Genomic DNA, 22,686 nt, shown 5'->3' on the forward strand with positions numbered 1-22,686 from the left:
ATATACTTTAACTTTCCTTAAGTATACTTAATAAAATGAACTTGAAGTATACTTCTTTTTGATAAGGACTTATTTATTGAATCATTTGTTTCATTATTGCCTCTTGAGTCCCACTGCAAACTTGTCGCTGTGGCTGGATGAAAGCCGTGGTGCAAATCAAGGATAAAATTCCAGCTTCTGGCCTCACATAATCGGAAAAATCACTACATTTTGCAGCAATTAAATGCTCTCTAGGATGACCAAAATGCCCTGCAAAGCAACACGGGTACTACAAGACTCTTTCTTATAGTATATCAAGCAAACCAGAGATTTCATCTGTTAAGTAAAGTCAAAAGAAAAATACACCGATTTTTGTAACCATAAAAGCATTGTGAATTCCATCAGTACGTCTAAGAATGTTTATTTCACCCCTGCTAACTTTATCTGTGATATACATGGGAGAATTTTTCAACATGCAGACAGAGACAACTTCACCGCACACCCACAGGAGGTTGCACAACTCAAGATGTGTCATTTCCTGCCTGGCCACCTGCCTGATGCTTAGCAAGAGCTCATGGATGAGAAAGAACAAGAAAGAGAAAGAGAGAAAATGAGATGTGAGAGAGGCAGAGAGTAAATGGTAGAGAGTAAAAAAAAAAATGGCACGCTGCTTTACACCATTAATTAAAGGTGTGTTAGAGAACCTATTTTTATTTGTTTGAATGCAAAGGTGTTGTGACTGCCGGATGTTAATGCTACCGTGCTACTGAGAAAAACAACAACAACAACAACAACAATTATCATATCTGATCATATACTGAACCAGAGATTCACTATCACTACATAATTATCAAAATTGACATCCTGTGAATCATTGTAAAACTTCACAGCAAGTGTTAACTGATTATGTATTTGGTTTGAAATAGAAAAAAAGATTTATGGTGATGAATAAAGCTTGCTCGAAATCCTCTATTTAAGTACGTCAAACTCTATAGGCACAAGACTAGGAAACTGGCTAAATCTGACACACTTTCATTAGTATTTTCATGTTTATCAGGCTGTGTTTCCAGTAACTGCGTTATCTTGGTCAAGGTCATGATTTATCTGGAACCTATCCCGGGAACGCTGGGTACGAGGCAGGAATACACCCTGAATGGTGCGTAGGGCATCATGCATTCACAATCACATACTTCTTCACACTTATGGACAGTTTCTCACAACCAATCTGTCTATCAGCATGGTTTAGGAAGTGGGAGGAAACCAGAGAACCCTGAGGAAACCCTTGTGAACACATACACATAAGCATGCGCAGACAGGGACCTGAACTTAGGGATGAACCGCAGAGTCTGGAGCTGTGAAACGGCAATGCTGCCCTCTGCCCAAAAAATTTACATTACAGGCAGACACTCTTATCCAGAACAACGTACAACATACCCGGAGCAGTTGGGGCTTAGTTACCTTGCTTAAGGGCACTTCAGTCATTCCTGCTAGTCCAGGGAATCAAACTCAGTGCATTTACATGCACATAGAGAAAATCGAATTTCTGCCGTTGCTCGACTGAAATCGAAGTTCTAAATGCCATGGAAACACCTTTGCTCGGCTGAAATCGAACCGAACTGGATTTCTCGTAATCGAGCTACGCGACCTAGATTATGCGATTGTAGCCGAGCTACTTAGTGCATGTAAACCCTATCGAGCTATGTAGTCGAGCTACTTACTTCAGCACTGCCCCTTCCAGAAGTGACGAGTGACGAGACCACAAGCGGGAAACACAACAGCCTCGGTCGGCATGACAACAGTAGTAGAAACGTGCACTTCTGGAGCAATGAGGAGATAGAGTTCATGCTCATTCAGCTTAAGGAATTGAATATATATATATATATATATATATATATATATATATATATATATATATATATATATATATATCGATGTTGCTGTCCTCGTCGTCGTTCTTCTTGTGAACACGGAACTGATAACTTTGTTTACACTCTTGAATAGCTCTTCTTCATGACGACAACCGGAAGTGTACCAACACGATGGGGCGTGTAGCGCCACCTGTGGCTCGGGTGCACAATGTACCTCACACAATAGCTCGATTTCCTTGTGCGCATGTAGGATTGGATTTCTCTGGCACCCCTGCTGGGACCCTTAGCTCGATTACCGACAGTAGCTCGATTTGGATGTGCATGTAAACGCACTGACTGGCAACCTTTTGGTCCCAAAGCTGCTTCTTGAACCATTAAGGCCAATTTATGCTGACAACACAGTCCTCACAGATGGCGTCTGCGTAGCCCCCCCCCCTTTGCAGACGCTCTGCGCGTACCTCCCAAAAATTGTGACCACCACAGAAGCTTCGCAGACAGCGTCGCAGACAAGAGGGCTCTGATTGGTCCACTCTACATCCGCTGTACACGCACTTCCGCTTCCCTACTTTCCCGGTTTGTTTTGTTTTCACGACCGCCATTTTTAAAAACACGAGTGAAGATGGAGCAGCACGAAGAGCGGTTGATCGAGGAAGTGAGGCAGTACGTACATCTATACGACTCCAGTTCTAGTCAATATAAGTAACCGGAGGATAAACACTCCACTAACCACACCCACCAACTACTCCTAGCGATTTCGCGACTTCGCGCCCCCTTGCGTTGTAGCGGTGAATAACATCGCGCACGCCTATTACTCCCCGCTCAACGATAAATTACAGCTGTCTGCGAAAAGCTATCTGCGAAAGCCTTGTCGCAAGAGCATGCAGAGGCCCTTAGGTCATGGCGTCCCCCCATACCCGGTTATAGTTATGGCTGGGTTCTTGACCGAATTGATAGTCACGTCATCAGTTTTTCTTAGGCTAATTAGACACAAGGTATGCCACCACACTTGCCGGAGCAGTTGGGGGTTGACTAGGTGCCTTGCTCAAGGGCACTTGAGCCAGCACTGCTGGGTCAGGGAATCGAACCAGTGACCTTCTGGTCCCAAAGCTGTTTCTCTAACCATTTGGTCATGGCTTCCCTGTAAAATCATTGACTAAAAAATACAACTATGCTATCCAGATGAACTTTCAAAAGACACACACACACACACACACACACATATGCTTCACTAACCCCCTACTGTTTACATAAACAGAGGCCATGTCTGGCACACGTCGACTTCTGTTTGCCTTGAGAACAAAACTGCAACAAAATGGAGATGAATCGGGGGGGGGAGATTAAAAGCTGTCAAATCAGTGATGCCATGGGGTATTTTTAATCCAGTGATGAATAATGATCCCACACGGATATGAAGTGGCTTCAAACGTCTGCTGCCAGATGTGTTAATCGAGAGGAACAGGAGAAGAAAAAACCACACGCTGTTTGTGAAGTGATAGGATTGAATTTGCAGCCAAAAATAGTTAGCTGTCAAAAATATATCTATGTATGTAAGAATAAAAATTGCGGTAGGAACAGCTGTGTGCCAGGCTGCTTGGCTCACGTCTTGCTGTTTCTCCTTTTTAAAGACAAACACACTATTATACAGCACATAGTGTACTGCCTAACGGGTGATGGCAGAAGTACTGAACGCTTGTGACAGCAGACAAGCAGATGGTTAGGGAAGAGCAGAGTATTGAAACAGACTTAAAGAGAAGTGTTGCACTTATAAATGAATGCAAATGGATTATCTGCAGCGAGAAAAAAGGAAGTGCACAATCTAACACAATCGCTTACCAAAAAGCCCGTGATGTCAGAGGCTGGTTGCTAAGGACCTGCTCGATTTGTAAACAGCAATGCTAGTCAAATGATTCTAACGGTCATGTCGCATCATAGAACTGGAGTTATATCAAATAAATGACGCAAAAATGATGACAGGAGATATTTACAATCTGTCGCTCTGGATTAACAGGCACAGCAATCCAAGCCTGATTATATGATCAGCCTTGCCACAAAAAAGGTTGTGTTTTGCAGACTTTTGACCATAATGTCAATCTGCAACAGACTATAACCTAAACATTCACTCAGCCATGCGAGGCTCTTGTGTGTTTCTGTGCCACATGAAAGTCGTTCATGACAGCTTGTGTGTATTTACAGCTTCGAGGGCCTCGTGTGAAAACTAAAATTCAGCAGCCTTGGGTTTTTTTTTTTCCCCCCGTCTCTCCAGGTAAAAAGAACACTCGTGTTCTGTGCTAAAGCACGAAGCACATTTAAACCATCTTTGCTTTGTACCAGTCGAGACATTAACTCTGACGAACGCTCCGTTTTCAAAGCTGGACAGTAACTGAAGCATTTTTGCCAGACACTGTTCCACGTTCTAGACAGTAATTAGAAGGGATTCAAACTGCGTGAAGTGACCCATGCTAGGCAACAATGAGAAATAAGTGTTCAATTATTTCTATATTGTTCGAGACAGAACAGCAAGTCTGAGTTTAGTTTTCAATTCATATGAAAATGCTCCCTTTTTTCCAATCCTTAGCAACCTTGAATTAGCAGCCAAATCTTACTTGGCATACAGCTTCCAGACAATGCTAGTGTGTGTTGCTTGTGTGCTAAAGAGCGTGCTTCAGGTTAAAGGTTGAGTGGCTGGCACTACACATTGAAGGACGCAGACAAGAGGCAGATACAGTAAACATTTGCGTAAGGCGAACGGCTCCACAGCACGTGTTTGTGTTTGCCTCTCACTTAGCATGCCTGTTGCTGCTCAAAGGCCGCCTTTGTGCTTTCAGGCATGCTGGATCCATTTTTTAAAACAGTGCCCTAACACGATCCATGCATCCATTCATCCATCATCTTTCTCCCGCCAGCCCACAGACTCTGGCCCTACTTCCCACCTCTGGACTGAGAAAAGGGGCAAAATGCCAGCCGGGGCGACACGTGCTCGAACCGCACCATTCATCTCTCCGAGTGGTTTTACATGCATGCATGCACCTCTTTGTACGTTTGTAATCGTTATCACATGACGGTTGATATTTGGGGGTTACTCACTCCTTGGTTCTCGTGGTCCGTCCACTGTGACCTTTATGGCTCGGTGGTAAGTGGCCACTTGAGGAGGGTTGGTGAATACTGTGATTGTCAGAGTGAAGCTCTTCCCTGCAAGAGACAAAAAAGGTTCATAGCCCGTTACTACCCAGCACAATGTGCCACATTCACTGCACGCTCCACATTTGCATTTTCTTTGCTGCTGGTGATGACGGTGATTGTGGGATTTTAACTGCCATGGGAGTACATAACGTTTGCAACACTGAGGAAACAATAGACAGCAATGTCAAAATGAACAACAACAAAAAAAAAACAGAGCAAAATGTCAATTTTAATTCAGCTGTGTCAGCTTTTTCCTGCAGATAAATGTATTCCTCTGAATAAACAGCGTTTCATATACCTCCAGCATTAAAGTGGCTTTATTTCCAGTCTACGACAACGAGGTTGTTTTTATTTTATAACCTGTTACCCAGCATGGAGTCATTCTCCATTACACTCAGACTGATACTATAAAAATGTGCTGTAGGCGCGTAATGTAAAGGCAAGCCCGAAGACAACCCCATGGTGCCTCTTCTGTCCTTACATGACCTTTCATTTAATGAAGAGTGTTTAAACACTTCGATCATCTACTGAACCTTTGCTTGACCGAATTTGAAGTTACAACTCTCATTACGAATCCTATCAGTTGAACGACCGGACAGAAAAATGCACCGGATACGCGGGTACGTCTTTTTTCTATCGGACGAGCTGTGAGCTATATGGATGTTGTCACGCAAGAGAAATATTAATAGATGTCACTCTGCGAGAACAGAACAGGAAGCTTGAAGTGGCTTCAAAAGTAACAAACTCAGCAACAAGAGTAATCTGCAAAGTATGCTGTGAAGTCAGGCATGACACATTCTCCGAGCTGCAATCTGCTGCTGAGACAGGAAGAGGTGGGCGGAAAATGAGTGACTCAGTGAAGCGGCCAGCTTCGCTCGGCTTTGCATGTGTATCAGGATGTGTGGCTGGCTCAAAGCTTTGTTGATTGGGCTTGTGTGTGGGGTTTTTTTTTGGTTAATTTCTCTCAATCTGAAAAACTATTAATGAAACTAATGTACAAAAAAAAAACAACAACAACAACCCTGAAACAATCGACCATGTGTATAAAATATATGCCAACCTCTCATTGTTGCCTTCTCAAAACATGCGGAGCCTATGAGGATAAAAAGACCACTGCAGAGGCACTTCCCGTGCATTGTATATAAGCTCTGACCTTGACTATTCCACTGAGGCTATTACTGTAAATCATGTCTCTTGCTGTGTGTGCTGGTGCTATATTCGTTCTCATTCTTTCTCCCTCAGGAATCTGTCCTTAAGCCCCCAAAATGCAAGGTTGTGTCCAACAATCAAACCCAACCCAGCCCTTCCCAGTAACCAGATCCCGAAGCCACACCGCAGGCTAACGCTGTGCCCAGCCACCAGACCAATTCCCGCCTCTCCTCTGCATCCAACAACTCCACACCACCAACTAAAAATACCCCCAATACCACCCTCTCTCTCTCTCTCTCTCTCCTCTCTCTCTCTCTCTCTCTCTCTCTTTGCTCAGGTTTCCGAGTTCACAATAGTTCCCTAAATGCAGGCTCTCGTTCACTGGCACGGTATTAACATAAAAATAGCCAAACAATCAACGGTCGATCCTGTTTGCTAATTATTGATTTATTAGCAGTCTGTCGGCTCTTCAAGATATGCCATGCACTCTTGGCTCAAACAAGACGACGGCTTATGAAGGGTGTAAGACCATCCCGTTTTTGTTTTCAGCCTTGTTGATTTTGGTCGCTCATATCTAATTCTCATCTGTTGCATGCAGGATTGTTTCCCTTATTTAATTTCCTTATGCTCTGCTACCTTCCCCTGTGACTTCCGCCTGCAGATCTCGTATCAGAGATAGGAGAAACCCAAGCCCGGTGAGGTGTAGGTTTCAGTGCGGGCCAGAGCCCTCTTCTCTGTGACAGCTGCAAGGAGATAACACACTCTTGTCTGTTTCACATATACACACATGCGTACTGTATGCTATGGAGTGTGTATACATATGGATGTGTGTTAGACTCAAATTTTGTTTTAAAATAGTGCTTGGACCAGTGGTTGGAAGGAAGTCAAGTGTCTGTCAGTGCAGTCTGAGCAAACACTGTTTACTTCACCGTGTCCGTTTGAAAAATGATTGACAGCTCTGCCCTGTTTCAAGAGAGAAAATATTTAGGGCCAAATAATTATACTGGGCGGCGCGGTGGTGTAGTGATTAGCGCTGTCGCCTCACAGCGAGAAGGTCCGGGTTCGAGCCCCGTGGCCGGCGAGGGCCTTTCTGTGCGGAGTTTGCATGTTCTCCCTGTGTCCGCGTGGGTTTCCTCCGGGTGCTCCGGTTTCCCCCACAGTCCAAAGACATGCAGGTTAGGTTAACTGGTGGCTCTAAATTGACCGTAGGTGTGAATGTGAGTGTGAATGGTTGTCTGTGTCTATGTGTCAGCCCTGTGATGACCTGGCGACTTGTCCAGGGTGTACCCCGCCTTTCGCCCGTAGTCAGCTGGGATAGGCTCCAGCTTGCCTGCGACCCTGTAGAACAGGATAAAGTGGCTAGAGATAATGAGATGAGATGAGATGAGATGAGATAATTATACTGTCTTATTACCTTACAGCTTCGCCTTCCTGAGAGCTTTAATTGAACATTTATAAACACATTTCATTCTTTGAAATGAGGCACTTTTAGGGCTCCTTAACTGAACACCTGAGAGCTTAACTCGAAGGGACTCTAAAGATTAAGAAGGCAAGTCTAGACGACACTCAGGGAGGCTCGTCTGCCTCCAGCATCAAGCTGCTTGCTCTTCTGATCCATCTGCCTGTACTGTCTTCTTCAAAGGCCTGCTTTCTGAACAAGGGTCTTTCCAAAAGATCACAAGGCCTGATTTTCTTTTCTTTTCTTTAGCAGTAATTACTCCCATATCAAAAGCAGTATTCATCTACACATGCCCAGCCTGAGTGCACTTTAAGCCTACGTGCATATATAATAACAATAGTCTGTTTATAAATCACACTACTATGATGCAAAGTGAATAAATACACACGTTTGTAAAATATCATTATTAAAATTGTCATGAAAATCACGAGCTCGAACTTCAAAGGCAGAAATGTTTAAACACACCCACTGCCTTTATGTCCTTTAGCAAGGAAGTACTCAAATTACACTCCATGACATATAACGTAGCGCTCTCTCAGTAGCATGTTTACATGTACTTTCAACTGATATGACTTCAAAAGACTCTGGTAATCAATCGTGGACGTGAGTGTTCTGCGTGGCACGTATTCATGAATTCCACTCATGAACTGTTTGCTAAACCGTGCTGGGCATCCATGGTAAAAGTGCGGTTTAGTATCTGAATGGATAATCTACCACATGCAGAGGTTTCACTACTACGCTCTGTTTCTTGCCTTGTAAACAGAAGCTGCTACATGTGGTTTTGCTGCATCGTGTGATTCACACAAGAAAAAAATATATATACTGTATATATATATATTTCTTATGGTTATGAGCGATTACTGAGAATCCAGAAAAAGATACCGACCTCGCCCACTCCTCCCGACGAACCTCAGGTCGTTAAAGCGTGCCACTTGATTCTTCATGACGGCGGAGGCATTCCGCAGCTCTGCCGAGTAGTTTTCATCATTTCCTGCCATAACTGTTACCACTGTTCCATCAGGAACGTCCCCCAGTGCAACAACCTGGGCCGTAACAGAGAACACTGTCATTCCAGTCCCTGTTTTTTTTTTTTTAATATATATCTATATTTTGAGTGTGTAATTGACATCAGGTAATCTCTGAACACACATTTAATGATGGAAAAATAATATACTGACTGAAAACTATCATAAACATCTAAAAAAAAAAGCCCACTAAACTTAAAAAAAAAAAAACAATCTCGATTAATTAAAAGGTCTGTGATCTGGATATGATCATTTAAAACATTTCGTTCAAGTCTGCAAACAAATCATGAAATTAATGAAAGATCAGCTGGACTGCACTATTAGTGCAAGAACCATCGATGACAAATACCCAAGCCAAACATGTCGAACAAAATGTTTATGGTTTTATACTGGAATACTAAATACAGTGAATCCACACACACACACACCAAAAAAATCCTCATGTGGTCTGATAGTAAAAAAAACCCACCCACATATTAATAGCAGCAGTGAATAAAATACAATGCAGAAGTTCAGTTCAGACAGACTAGTGATCCCTAAACTCTATAAATCTGTTCGACTTGTTCGATTCAATTTTTCCAATTAAAATCACTAAATCACACAAGAACAATGGGTTGGGTAAAACTAGTCCCTCATAAAACTATAACAGCGCTGGCTTTCTCTCTCTCCCTCTCACACACACACACACACACACACACACACAGAAAACCTACCAAGTCCACTCAGAGTTTCAGCACACACTGAAGCAAACCAGACCCACATGCTGGACCCCCATTTTTTTCCCCCCTCAAATAGTGATAACAATTTAAAATGTACTTTTCATTTTCAGCTCCCGAGGCATAAAGGCTCCTGCTTTTGGTTTAAAATAACCTCAAGATGGATGGAAGGACACGCTGAGGGGATAAGTTTACTACCCCCTGATCTATTTTTACAGGCTTTAGCGAATGCTAGAATGACTTGAGTTTAGAAAAGATAAAACAGGAGTGTGATTGCTGGTGCAGGCTGCTTTCCATCAGTGAAAAGCACTTTGGAGGGAATCAAGCTTTCGAAAGCACACGTGTATACGATATATTTACGCTACCGTTCAAAAGTTTGGGGTCACCCAGACAATTTTGTGTTTTCCATGAAAAGTCACCCTTTTTTTTTATTTACCACCATAAGTTGTAAAACGAATAGAAAATATAGTCAAGACATATATTTTTTTTTTCTGGCCATTTTGAGCATTTAATCGACCCCACAAATGTGATGCTCCATCCAGAAACTCAATCTGCTCAAAGGAAGGTCAGTTTTATAGCTTCTCTAAAGAGCTCAACTGTTTTCAGCTGTGCTAACATGATTGTACAAGGGTTTTCTAATCATCCATTAGCCTTCTGAGGCAATGAGCAAACACATTGTACCATTAGAACACTGGAGTGAGAGTTGCTGGAAATGGGCCTCTATATCTACACCTATGGAGATATTGCACCAAAAACCAGACATTTGCAGCTAGAATAGTCACAATGTATAGAGTGGATTTCTGATGAGTTTAAAGTGATCTTCATTGAAAAGAACAGTGCTTTTCTTTCAAAAATAAGGACATTTCAAAGTGACCCCAAACTTTTGAACGGTAGTGTATTTGTATCTAAGAAAACTCGGCTGAAGGTACAAATGGGATTCGAACATGATGATGATGATGGATGAAGGCTTGGGACTCACCTTGAAGGCGACCGGTAGGGTTTTGTTACACCTCCAGTGAGACGGCAGCACAGAGCAGAGGAAGTTAGGGCTGTCGGTGCGCACGAGCTCGGCGGGGTGGTCGGCGATGATCTCCACCATGGTGCGGTTGTCGTGCGCGCGGAGTCTCGGCACCACCGCCGCCGCCGCCGTGTTCGCCTCGTGCTGCGTCGCTCCCGCCGCGCTCGCATCCGCCGCTTTCCCGGGCAGAGCCTGCACTCCGTTGGACGGCGGGCTGAACCTCCTACTGCTGCTCGGATCTATCGGAATGCGCATTACACAGAAACACACACACACACACGCGCGCACGCACACAAATCGGACCGTGAGATCAAATTGCCAGTCTTTTTTTTCCCTTTCCCGAATCCCTTTTGCGCCGCTTCTGCGCGCGCGCTCTGGACACGCTCTTACGGTTCAAAGATCATCGTGGAAACGCAGCGTCTTGTCTGGTTGGCACGCGCGCACTTCGGGAAGCAAGTGCGCGCGCCTTGTTCGGTGAAAGCGAAATCGTGCGCTCCACGTGAGGAGGCTGCGTCAAAGCCGCGCGCGCACGGTTGTTGTTGTTGTTGTTGTTGTGTTGTTGTTGGGGCTTTCTTCTTCTTCTTCTTCTTCTTCTTCCAGCTCTTACGCGGGTTGAAGTTTACCGAGACAACACGAAGGTCCGAGAGAAAAGCGAGTCTCTGCGAGGAGGAAAGTCGGCTGAGGTCAGTCCTGCTGGAAAACCCGGGGCTTTAAACACACGGCGCGGCATGAAAGAGGAAAACTGGAATTCGGAGATGCTGTCAAAATATTCAAGCTGCCACAGTCAAAGAAAGAAAGGAAGGAAGGAAGGAAGGAAGGAGCAGGAGTGTGAAGTTGCGGTTGGAGATGGAGTCTCCGGGACGAGCCGCAGCCTGCTGCTCCCGGTGTGCGGTGCGGTTAGGGTTCGGAGGCGCGCGCGCTTTGGCGAGCTCCGGTTTTGTGGTTTATATATATATGCGCGCACGCGGGATGATTATTATGCTGATGAGCCTCGAGCACGTGGTGTACAGGACCGGACATTTCCCTCAATCCAAACAAACCAGATTAATGACTCACTCTCACTCTCTCACTCACTCACTCACTGCTCCACTAAGACTGATTACTGCGGAGGTACAGTCTGTGTTCAGATCAGAACTTACACTGCTGACCTTAACTCACCAAAACCTCGATTAGACCCATAGCTCAGACTGCGGGTCCCGAACAGGGCTGAGTTTACATTTCCAGCAGTTCAGTCCTGGAGTGATGAATGAACTTTTACAGGATTTGCATTTGCTCTTACACATGAAGTCTTGTTGGCAGGGGAATAATTCAGGACTCTGATGCAGGGTTCGGGACTGTACAGTAGCTTGTTGGTTCTCGGCTTTTTTATATGAAAACGTGTAATGCACAGGGATCAAATAAATCACCAGGCTATGAAATACTACAGAAGAGAGCTTACTAGTGTAAACTTTGACCAGACTGGACGTCATGTGTGAGTTTATTTGTTTTGACACAGATTTGGGCAGAAGTAGAAAAACGGTGACTTTAATGCAAATGAAAAGAGTTATCACTGTGTGGAAGGCGTAATCAGGTTTATAGGTACAGAGAAAGCTGGGAAATGTAGTGTAGTTAGTAGTGGTGGTAATAACAACAACAATAATAATAACAATACAGCATCAACAACAATAAGATTATTATTATTATTATTATTATTATTATTATTATTATTATTATTATTATTATTATTATTATTATTATACATAAGCCGTTGTAAATTAGGCCTATGACTTGTGCTCCCTATTGTTTTATTTTCTAGTTATTTTAGGATGATTTGTTTGACACCTAAACAACCCATACATATATATATATATATATATATATATATATATATATATATATATATATATATATATATATATATATAAAAGATTTCAAAGGTTTTTATTGTCAATTCACTATATATCCAGGACATATAGGAGAATCGAAATGCTGTTTCTCTCTCACCTTACTTGTAAAATCAGATAAAAAGATTTATATTAAAAAATAAAATATATATATAAAATATAGATAATGTCGACTCATATACATATACAGACTTAGACTCAGATTTATTGTCATAGGTAAAAATACACTCTAAAATCAAACAATGTACAAAATGTGTGTGTGTGTGTATATATATATATATATATATATATATATATATATATATATATATATATATATATATATATATATATATGATGGCTGTCGACTCATATACATATACAGACTTAGACTCAGATTTATTGTCATTCAAACCATGTGACATGATAAGAACAAAACACAGTTACCCAGGCCTTGGTGTGTGCAGCTTGAATAAGTAAAAAAAAAAAAACTTAAATAAGTAAAAAATAGTTAAATTACAAATATAATAAACTAAGCCTGGATTTAAAAATAGAATAAATAAATTATATATTAAAAAAATGCTTTTTGTGAGTCTTTCGTCATTTATTCCTTCGCTGCCCCGTGTGCTTTGAGGAATGGGCTGTGATCTGTAGGTGGCGCTGTTGAACCTGCTTTTTGATGTCGTCTTTTCCTGTGCGACTCCACACTGTGGGGAACTACAGCAGCTCTGCCGCCTCACTGCCGGCCTATAGAGGCGCGCGCCACGCACAACTACAATACCCATAGATCACCGCGGCACGCCGCGTGACGTCAAAACTACTCACCCGGAAAGCTGAACATGTGTGCGATGAGAGGCGAGTGTGAGAGAGTAAACACCGAGGCGCCTGGTGTTTAACAGCCGCGCAGAGGTAAACCGAGTGAACGGCTCCGGGAACCGTTTGAGCTGAGAGTTGTAGCTGTGTGTTTGCTGTTTTGAGCTTTTTAAACATTCATAACGCCACTGTTTTAGACCTCAGGCATGTTTGTGTCCACATGACACTCGGCTAATTCTGCACAAGTCACAGTATTAGTCTCTATAAACGCCTGCTGGCTTGTTATTACTGTTTATAAGCATGCACCGTCCCATGCATGCTGGCGTTTTGAGCTCCTTTGAGATGAGATGAGATGAGATGAGATGAGATAGCCTTTTATTATTCCACAAGGGGAAATTTACAGTTACAGCAGCAAATATATATATATATATATATATATATATATATATATATATATATATATATATAAAGAGAAACAGTGAAGGAGTAGTGCAAAAGCACTCAGTATACAATAAAAGAAATAAACTACAAATTTATAGATAAAAAAAATTAACAAATTTGCATAAATGAACAGGTTTGCAGATATATAGTCAACTTAAAGTGCCATTCCACCACTGGATGTATTTTTTTGGCATAAAATACAATATATTTTATGACAACATGACTAGACAGAGAAATCTTTGAGCTTCAGAATGATATATCAAACATAATTTTTTGACAACGACAAGTATATTAATTTTGCGACCAAAGTCACCTACCCTTTTAATTTCCGCGCGGTAGTGAAACGTGATGTCATCGGCAGGTTCCCCTTCTTGTGTACAGATTATCAGCAATGGCGGGTAGAACGCGATTGTCAGCTTCGGAAAAGAAGCGAAGGAAAATAGCAAGTGATGCCCAAAGGAGACGGTCGATGGTGAATATCGGCACAGCAATCGACAAGTGGAAATCGCGCTCTATCCGCCATTGCTGATAATCTGTGCCACGTCACACGTGACATGGTACACAAGAAGGGGAACCTGCCGATGACATCACGTTTCACTACCGCGCGGAAATTAAAAGGGTAGGTGACTTTGGTCGCAAAGTTAATATACTTGTCGTTGTCAAAAAATTATGTTTGATATATCATTTTGAAGCGAAAAGATTTCTCTGTCTAGCCATGTTGTCATAAAATATATTGTATTTTATGCCAAAGAATACATCCAATGGTGGAATGGCACTTTAAGTGCATTACAAAGGTGGAATTGCACGTGTAAGTATTGCACAGGTATTATTACCAGTATTCCCCAGATACAGTAGTATTGCACAATATTTCTATATTTATATTTTTTGCTGCTTTCGCTTGAGCTGAGCTTACAGTATGCGTTGAACTTTTAATACTTGGCATCAGGAACAAAGTGAGTTACTGGAGAAGCAAACTGTCTTTTAACTTTCTCGTTACACATTTGTGATTGTTTCACACTAGTTCCATCTGCAGGCTAGACAGGAAAAAAAGAAGGCCATCACAGTGTGGTGTTTGAAGCCCCTGAGAAATCCTCAGCTCTGCTCTTCACTGAGGGATGCTGGAGTGAAGTTAAAGCCTATTAAGGCGGGTGGGTATGTGGTTTGGGGATAATTGTGGATATAAAAGCTGTAGTTGAGTGGTGGCTGATAGCTTACTTTTCCACATGCCTATTGTTTGTTAAAACTCTGTGTGTCGGGCAGGCAGCAGATGAGGCGCCACACTTCACTGTGGAAGAGGGGGGTGCAGACTGAGTACGATTTTACTACGCTCGCTCGTTTAACCAGAGCCTTATCCCACCGCATTCTCATTTGAATAGACCTCCAAGAGTCTTTGCTCTGCACTTTTGGATAGAGGGAAATAGATTTTGCATGATTTCACTTTCTTATGCAAACACGGGGAGGTGGAGGCCGTGGCACAGGGATGTGTGGGGTGCTGGGTCGAGGATGTGGGAGTGAAATAAAACTTAGAACAGCATTAAATCACTTTTTGCCTCTTCATTATAACCTCCAGAACGGCACGGTCTTAAATTACTTCTCCCGATTCAGCAGTTCCCAAATTTGTTTCTTATTCCCCCCGAATATTTTATGATGTCGGACTGTAAATTTTGGGACGGCTAAATTGAGATGATTGTCGGCTAACCGTTTTATTATTTTTAATTTTATATTTTTCTTACTTTTCTGGACAGACTTAATTGATTGTTAAAACAGTAAGTCTGTCATGCTGACTTTTTAAATGGTTTTGTCCCCTATAAAGTATAAAGGTCCCCCCCCCCCCCCCCCCCCCCCCCTTGATAACAGTGCGTGAGAATCTGGCTTATTAATGGACGTTGTAGCCACTTACATCGATGTAACGTGGAAAATAATCGACATAATCGGACGAGTCGATATTTTTCTAGATACTAGTGTTAAGCATTGCGATTTCTTATTTAGATGAGTTTAGTTTCTATAACAATAGCTTTTTGCTCGGTCATACGGAACAGTGCCTTAACTTCTAAACAGTAGATTGCGTGCCCAAGATTAAATCAGTAAATTAACTAGGCGTCTGTTGAAAAAGAAATTTCGAAGCAAAGCTATATAAAGGTCTAGTTAATTATAGAGAGGGAAATGCAATAAATAGCCTAGGCTCCCCTGTTCTCATTCGAGGCGAGGCACTCTTTCAGACCTTTGCATGTTGAAGCAATCTTGATTCATTTGCCACATCTGAATTCATTTTGCTAAGTATGGCGGCCATCTGCCTTCACAAGTCAAAGCAAATGCTCCAGCTTTCATCCAACAGAGGGGGCGAAAACAGAAGGATTTGAAATTTTATGCTCGGATGTATTTATTGGGGAAGTTAGTGCTGTCTGTGCTTCTGCTCTCGGGATGCCTTGAAACACTTCGCTTTCTCCGAGTGTAAACTAGCAGTTTTATGTTCGCCTCCTTGTGCATTTCCTGCTTTGATGCACGGAGGGGGCGGACAGCATTTATTTGGTCCAAGAATTGTTTTCAACAATAGAGCAAGCTATTTATTTTGCCCTCGGGCTTTTGTTCTCATCTGTTCAGGGAAAAAAAAGGCAATCCACCTGTGTGATTTGCTAGTCTGATGACTTGGCTGGCAAAAGGAAGGCTGTGGTTTTGAATCCAGTCAAGCCAGCAGCTGTGCATCAGGTGATTTTTTTTTTTTTTTTGCTGTTGTTGTTGTTCAAATAAATCTGGTGGGCCGTCAAAAGTCACCTGGCTCAGCTTCTCAATGTAAATGTTTCCACACTCGACAATGGAACATTTAAATTTTACAAGGTCCATTTCCAGGTAAATATCAGCATCCTGTTAATTTGTTTTATTAAGCAGGGGGTGATATTTGACGAGGCCTAACTGCAAAATGTGTGGATAGCTGTGTGATGAATGTTATCTGCCGTGCAGCACACGATGATACATTCACACTTCCTTAATCTGTTTAGGTTTTAAATTCGCTAGTTTTGATCATTTTCGCGAGGACGGTCTTTGGGTTGATCAGAGAATTAATGGAGATGAGTCTTGACATGGCATTAAACCCAGAACTGCACCCCTGACAATCCTGGCGCTGATAGAAGACACTTAATCATTTGATCATACCGTATGTAATTAATCAACCTCATGCAGATATTTTGTTCATTTGGTCTTGGGACGTTTGTTTAGGGATTTAAGGACCGTCCTGGGCGACTTCATGAACTCTTACGTCAGCATGGGCGATATAAGACTAATATAACAGTATGATATTGATGAATTTGATCACAGCTCAACTTTCTAATGGCGTTCTTGGGTACTTTATCAACATCGACCAACTCCAACGACGTTTCTCCTGTTTCTTTTCAGTCTCTTTTATTGTTCTTGCTCTTTAATAATAATAATAATATTATTATTATTATTATTATTTTCCTATTATGACCTTTGATTTCAACATGTGCGCCAACTTAAACCTCGACGAAAGTTGAACAATAACAATGAATATTGTGTTTTATTGTGAAATAATCTTTTCACCATCCTGACCACACCTACAGGCGAGCAGTTACCGCAGAACTGCTGAAATTGAATGAGTTATTTATTTTGGTATCTGTGGGTACTTGATTTTTAATAGGTATTGACACTGCAAAAATGTTATTGGCGCATCATTAAGTAGAACCAGATGTTCAAAGCTTAGCACTGTCTTAGTAGTTTTAAAAATGTGTTTTATAAGAGACAGCAGCACAAGTTTGGTTCCGTGACTCAGAATTTGCCCCCCAAAAAGGCCCAATTTTATATTTACCAATACGATTTGTGTAAAAAGGTTTTTCCTATTGCGTACTGAAACACTTTAATTACATACGAATAGCTTTAAATGATCTACGAATTAGCTCTGCTCATCTGTTCTCAGCGTGACACTTTCGCAACGTTTCCATTATAAAACTCTTATCCTTAAAAGTAAATATCGCACGCCGCTTCTCAGAGCGTCTTTTGTACCGATCCCGGTTCCGTCTCATGTGGCGTGTTTTTTCCTCTCCTGTCTGATCGTCAGGAAACGTTTTCTTTGTGAAGTGGGTTTATAATTGCCTCAGGCTTTGATGGAGCACACGGTCAAATGAGCCCTGCGTTTTGTGTGTGTGTGTAACAGATGAGCAACAGTGCTGCGAGCCCCATGGCAGCCAGCAGCACCTCAGTGGCAGCGAGAGGATCCGGAAAACCCATCAGCTTCATCCCAGAGCTGCAGAGCATGATGTGAGTAGATCAGACTTTTACCCAGCTACCCGCTTTACACTCGCGTTCACCCGTCTGCTGAGGAACTTCTCATTTTACAGTTCCTAAATCTCAAAACGGCGCTCGGCTGCTCAGCTGCTCAGCGCAGCATAAACATATCAGTGGCTTCCTCTCTTCAAACACGCACGCACACACACACGCGCACACATTACGCACCCTTTCATGCACTCTTTCTGATGTGTATACTAACGCCACTCGTCATCATGGTGATCGGTAGTTCAAAAGCGACCAGTCAGCTCGCATATGAGGGCATGTCAGATGTGAGAAATTCTCACACTATTCACTAAACCTCAGTGTCTCGGATGCGTCCAACTTTCTGCACCATCGGGAAGCCAATTAGCCGCAGACATTATGTTCATCACTACTGTAATAAAGAATACGCAGACAAAGCTCGGATTCTGCGAAGGCAATAAGGATAGGCCTCGACTTGCCATTAATCATCTTGAAATATTGATGTTTTGCAAATATCGCTTAATGCTAACTGATTTATGTCAGTTTCGTGACTGAGTCGATGAATCGGTCCATTAGGTCTTTGTGCGAGAACTCAAGTTGAACTTGAAGTCATACGAGGCCAGGCTTCAGTTATATCAATTTGAAGTTAAAAAAAAAGAGAGAGGGAGATGCAGAAAGTGAATTTCTGCTGCGATCCAGATCTTTTTTCAGCAAAGTGATTGTGGTTGGTGAAGCCACAGTAAAATTGATCCTGCTGTGTTGCCAGTGAGCCTCACCTGGGGAGACCTTTAATGTTCTCGGAAATGGCAGATAAACAAAACCAATACACTTGAAACAGAACATCTCGTATGTATTTTAATTTTCCCGCAATGTATTTTTTTTCCCTTGGGGAAAATGAACCCTGATTTGCTTGTGTCACCGGTGCTGAGGTTTGTTCAAATATGAACGCAAGTTCATGTTCATTTGTGATCTAAATTTCAACATAAGAAAAATTATATTTTATTTTATTTTTTTAATCCCCCGGCATATAATGCAGCGAGATATAGCTATCGCTCTGTCCGTAAACATTTTAGTTTCCGGAGCATTACTCAAAAACTAGTAGGAATTTTTTCACGAAACCTGTCGGTTATGTTAAGCGACTAGAAGAGTTGTGCCTTTTGACATTTTGGGATTTCTATGATATATATGTTTTTTTCTATATTTCCATGACAACCAGTTCAACTTAGGAAAATTTGGAGTGGGGTTTCATATGAGGAAGGGGGGGGGGGGGGGAATGTGTCATCTCCTGGTGACTCTTGTTAATTTTTCTTGTAACTTCAGCTTCATGGTAACTGAAGTTACCATAAGTTACTTCATGGAAACATAAGTTACTTCATGGTAACTACTTCATAAGTTACTTCATGGTAACTACTTCATAAGTTACTTCATGGTAACTACTTCACAAGTTACTTCATGGAAACATAAGTTACTTCATGGTAACTACTTCATAAGTTACTTCATGGTAACTACTTCACAAGTTACTTCATGGAAACAAGTTACTTCATGGTAACTACTTCATAAGTTACTTCATGGTAACTACGTCATAAGTTACTTCATGGAAACATAAGTTACTTCATGGTAACTACTTCACAAGTTACTTCATGGTAACTACTTCATAAGTTACTTCATGGTAACTACTTCACAAGTTACTTCATGGAAACATAAGTTACTTCATGGTAACTACTTCATAAGTTACTTCATGGTAACTACTTCACAAGTTACTTCATGGAAACATAAGTTACTTCATGGTAACTACTTCACAAGTTACTTCATGGTAACTACTTCATAAGTTACTTCATGGTAACTACTTCACAAGTTACTTCATGGAAACATAAGTTACTTCATGGTAACTACGTCATAAGTTACTTCATGGTAACTACTTCATAAGTTACTTCATGGTAACTACTTCATAAGTTACTTCATGGTAACTACTTCACAAGTTACTTCATGGAAACATAAGTTACTTCATGGTAACTACTTCATAAGTTACTTCATGGAAACATAAGTTACTTCATGGTAACTACTTCACAAGTTACTTCATGGTAACTACTTCATAAGTTACTTCATGGTAACTACTTCACAAGTTACTTCATGGAAACACAAGTTACTTCATGGTAACTACTTCACAAGTTACTTCATGGTAACTACTTCACAAGTTACTTCATGGAAACATAAGTTAATTCATGGTAACTACTTCATAAGTTACTTCATGGTAACTACTTCATAAGTTACTTCATGGTAACTACTTCATAAGTTACTTCATGGAAACACAAGTTACTTCATGGTAACTACTTCATAAGTTACTTCATGGTAACTACTTCATAAGTTACTTCATGGTAACTACTTCATAAGTTACTTCATGGTAACTACTTCATAAGTTACTTCATGGTAACTTATGTTTAAGATCTTTGTCAATTATGGGGCGTAGCTTGGATTTTTCAAAGTGTGTGTGTGGGGGGGTGTCACACACTGACTGGCAGCCTGAGTACATTATGTAACAAAAAATAATAACCATTGCTAGTTTTAGGTAGCTTAGAAACCGGCTCTTGCATTATTGCTGTTTCTTCCACGTTTTCTTGATGCTGTGTTCTAGAAACGACACTAAAACTTCGCTTCGAAGCCACAAAATGCAACTTCGATGGAAAAAATATATATATAATAAATTGCTTACCTCACTTCACGTCGAAAGGAGGAGGAAAGTTTCGCTTGTTTTGACATGGCGAATTATTAACACAAGAGGAAATACTCGTAATTCGCAACTAAAAAGACTGCAGCTACACTGGCAGCTTGACCATGCTTTCTAGTGCGATCGTGTTGCGCTTGCGCAGAACGGGGTTTTCGCGCCCAAACCACAGGAAGTCCATACAAGGTTATAGAAACCCCAATGAGGCTGAGGTGACTATTTAGTTTAAAAAAAAAAGTTAGAAAAATTACAGTGGGCGCTTTTCTAATATTCTCATGCGGCTATTGAAAAAATAAATGGGGGGGGGGGGGTCACGGGCACCCCAGGACCACCCCACCCCCAAGCTACGCCCCTGAATTAGTTACAGTTAGTAATGGTTAGTTCTTCAGGAAAGGAGTTAAATTCACAGCAAAATGAGGTAACTGGGCTTTTTTTTTTATTAAAGTTGCAGTATTCAAGATAATGGTATTAGATAAAAATTTTACAGTGTATAGGGTCTCTTTTGACCCTAAAAAAGCAGAAGAATTGGCTATGTTTAACTCCGGACGCAAAATCAGAAATTTACGAGGAAGGAAAAGTCAGTAACGAAATTTCCTCCCACACCCTCCGTTCTTCTAACGCCAAACTCCTCTCCATACCTCTCAGGACTAAACATCGGACTCGGGGCGACAGAACCTTCTCCGTCGCTGCCCCTTCCCTCTGGAACTCCCTCCCCAAACACATCCGTGACTGTACTGACCTGTCTAGTTTCAAAGCATCTATAAAAACTCACCTCGTCCGAACCGGATATAATCTATCATACAATTTTGGACTTGCGTTTTTCCTGTATTGCTTATTTAATTGTATTAACCTGCCTTACCCTTGTTTTTATCTTGTAAAGCGTCTTTGAGTATTTAGAAAAGTGCTCTATCAATAAATAGTATTATTATAGTTGTTATTATTATTATTATTATTATTCCCTGCTGACCGGAAGGGGGATTATGTCGTGGCGATGTCCGTCCATCTGTTCGTCCGTCCCAGTACGGGTGCTCACCTTCTGAAATCAACTCCTATCACAATTTTTGGAGGAATTTCACGAAACTTGGCAGGATTCTTTGTTATATTTCGGTAATACGCGTATTACAATTTCGTCCCATTCGGTCGCATTTTACCAGAGCTATGGTCTCGTTGCCAGCGGGGGATATTATGCTCTCAGAGCACTCTTGTCATTAATTACGTCAGAAAAAAACTGAACTTTCATTTCTTAAACTTCAGACCAAGATTTCTCTGAAGCGACGCTGCTGTAATCGGGGTGATGATTTTTAAATATGGCTTTCAGTCCATTTCGCCTTGCTTTAGCAATATCACGGAGCTGACAAGTTAAAGCCTAGGTCACAACCGGACGTACGATTTTTTTGGCCGTGCGATTTTTGGCGTTTCCCAAATCGCTGCGTTTTTTTTTTTTTTTGTTCGTGGAGAAAGACGCACGTTGTCCGTAAGTTTGTCTTGCAACCTGAAAAAAACGTAAGCGCCCGTAGAGTTTGTTTGACATGACAAAGAACCTCTGCGGCCGGTCTACGGCTCGAAAATCAGTACGTCACACGCGCGCCGTCCGTGCATTTCTTGTGTTTTTTGCACGTAGACCGGCCGTAGAAGCACGTACAGCCGGTTGTGACCAAGGCTTAAGGCAATCTTCATCATTTCGGCTTCTCTGCTGAAGAATTACCCTACCGTATATAATCATATCAAATTAATAATAAACGTTTTCATCGAAATGACACCAGGCCAGCTTGGAAACCAGGTTCCTCAAAACTTCTGATTAACTCAAGCTTAGGTTTTATATTATTTACGGCAGATCCGTGCGATCATTTCCGCTTAAGCATTCGCTTCTAAGACCTTAAGCATTACTCTTCGATAGCAGCACGTCTACAGCACGCTAATGAATGTGCTTGTGAACTCACACCCATACTGCTCGAACCTATTTTTTTAACCCCCTCATAAGCTTTGTTCTCGAAATCCCAGTTTGCAATTTTGCATCTGGTTATTGTGTCTCATAAGAGTTGCCTTAACATTGTATTACACTGGTATTCCTCTGGCACAGCGTCCCTTCTTTTTCCTGTATTCATCATGTTTTGGTTCCACCGCACACTAATAACTCTGCACTGGCTCTTCTTTCTGAACACGAGTCAGTCAGAGTGACGCTAGTAAACTGCGT

The 22,686-nt window shown here is 41.7% G+C and overlaps 2 protein-coding genes across 6 annotated transcripts in view; one reads left to right on the forward strand and one right to left on the reverse strand.

The window, feature by feature from the left end:
- The window catches only part of runx2a (RUNX family transcription factor 2a), a 34,304-nt gene extending 23,520 nt beyond the window's left edge, over positions 1-10,784 (reverse strand). The window contains exons 1-3 of the mRNA XM_060934551.1: positions 10,356-10,784; positions 8,522-8,678; positions 4,932-5,036 (exon numbers count right to left, since the gene is read on the reverse strand). Of these exons, the coding sequence (XP_060790534.1) occupies positions 4,932-5,036; positions 8,522-8,678; positions 10,356-10,649 (556 nt within the window). The 5' untranslated portion in view covers positions 10,650-10,784. The remainder of the gene's footprint in view (positions 1-4,931; positions 5,037-8,521; positions 8,679-10,355) is intronic.
- Positions 10,785-10,795: 11 nt separating this feature from the next.
- supt3h (SPT3 homolog, SAGA and STAGA complex component) overlaps positions 10,796-22,686 on the forward strand; it is a 220,782-nt gene continuing 208,891 nt past the window's right edge. Inside the window, exons 1-4 of one of the 5 annotated variants that reach the window (XM_060934555.1) lie at positions 10,796-11,077; positions 12,980-13,165; positions 14,532-14,658; positions 17,676-17,779. In XM_060934555.1, the coding sequence (XP_060790538.1) occupies positions 17,676-17,779 (104 nt within the window). In that variant the 5' untranslated portion in view covers positions 10,796-11,077; positions 12,980-13,165; positions 14,532-14,658. Of the gene's footprint in view, positions 11,078-12,979; positions 13,166-14,531; positions 14,659-16,111; positions 16,217-16,259; positions 16,358-17,675; positions 17,780-22,686 lie in introns of those variants that run through there. The other 4 variants (XM_060934552.1, XM_060934554.1, XM_060934556.1 and 1 more) reach the window with 4 other exon arrangements.

This window comes from Neoarius graeffei, chromosome 11, assembly GCF_027579695.1.
Source record: "Neoarius graeffei isolate fNeoGra1 chromosome 11, fNeoGra1.pri, whole genome shotgun sequence".
Classification (NCBI taxonomy): Eukaryota; Metazoa; Chordata; class Actinopteri; order Siluriformes; family Ariidae; genus Neoarius; species Neoarius graeffei.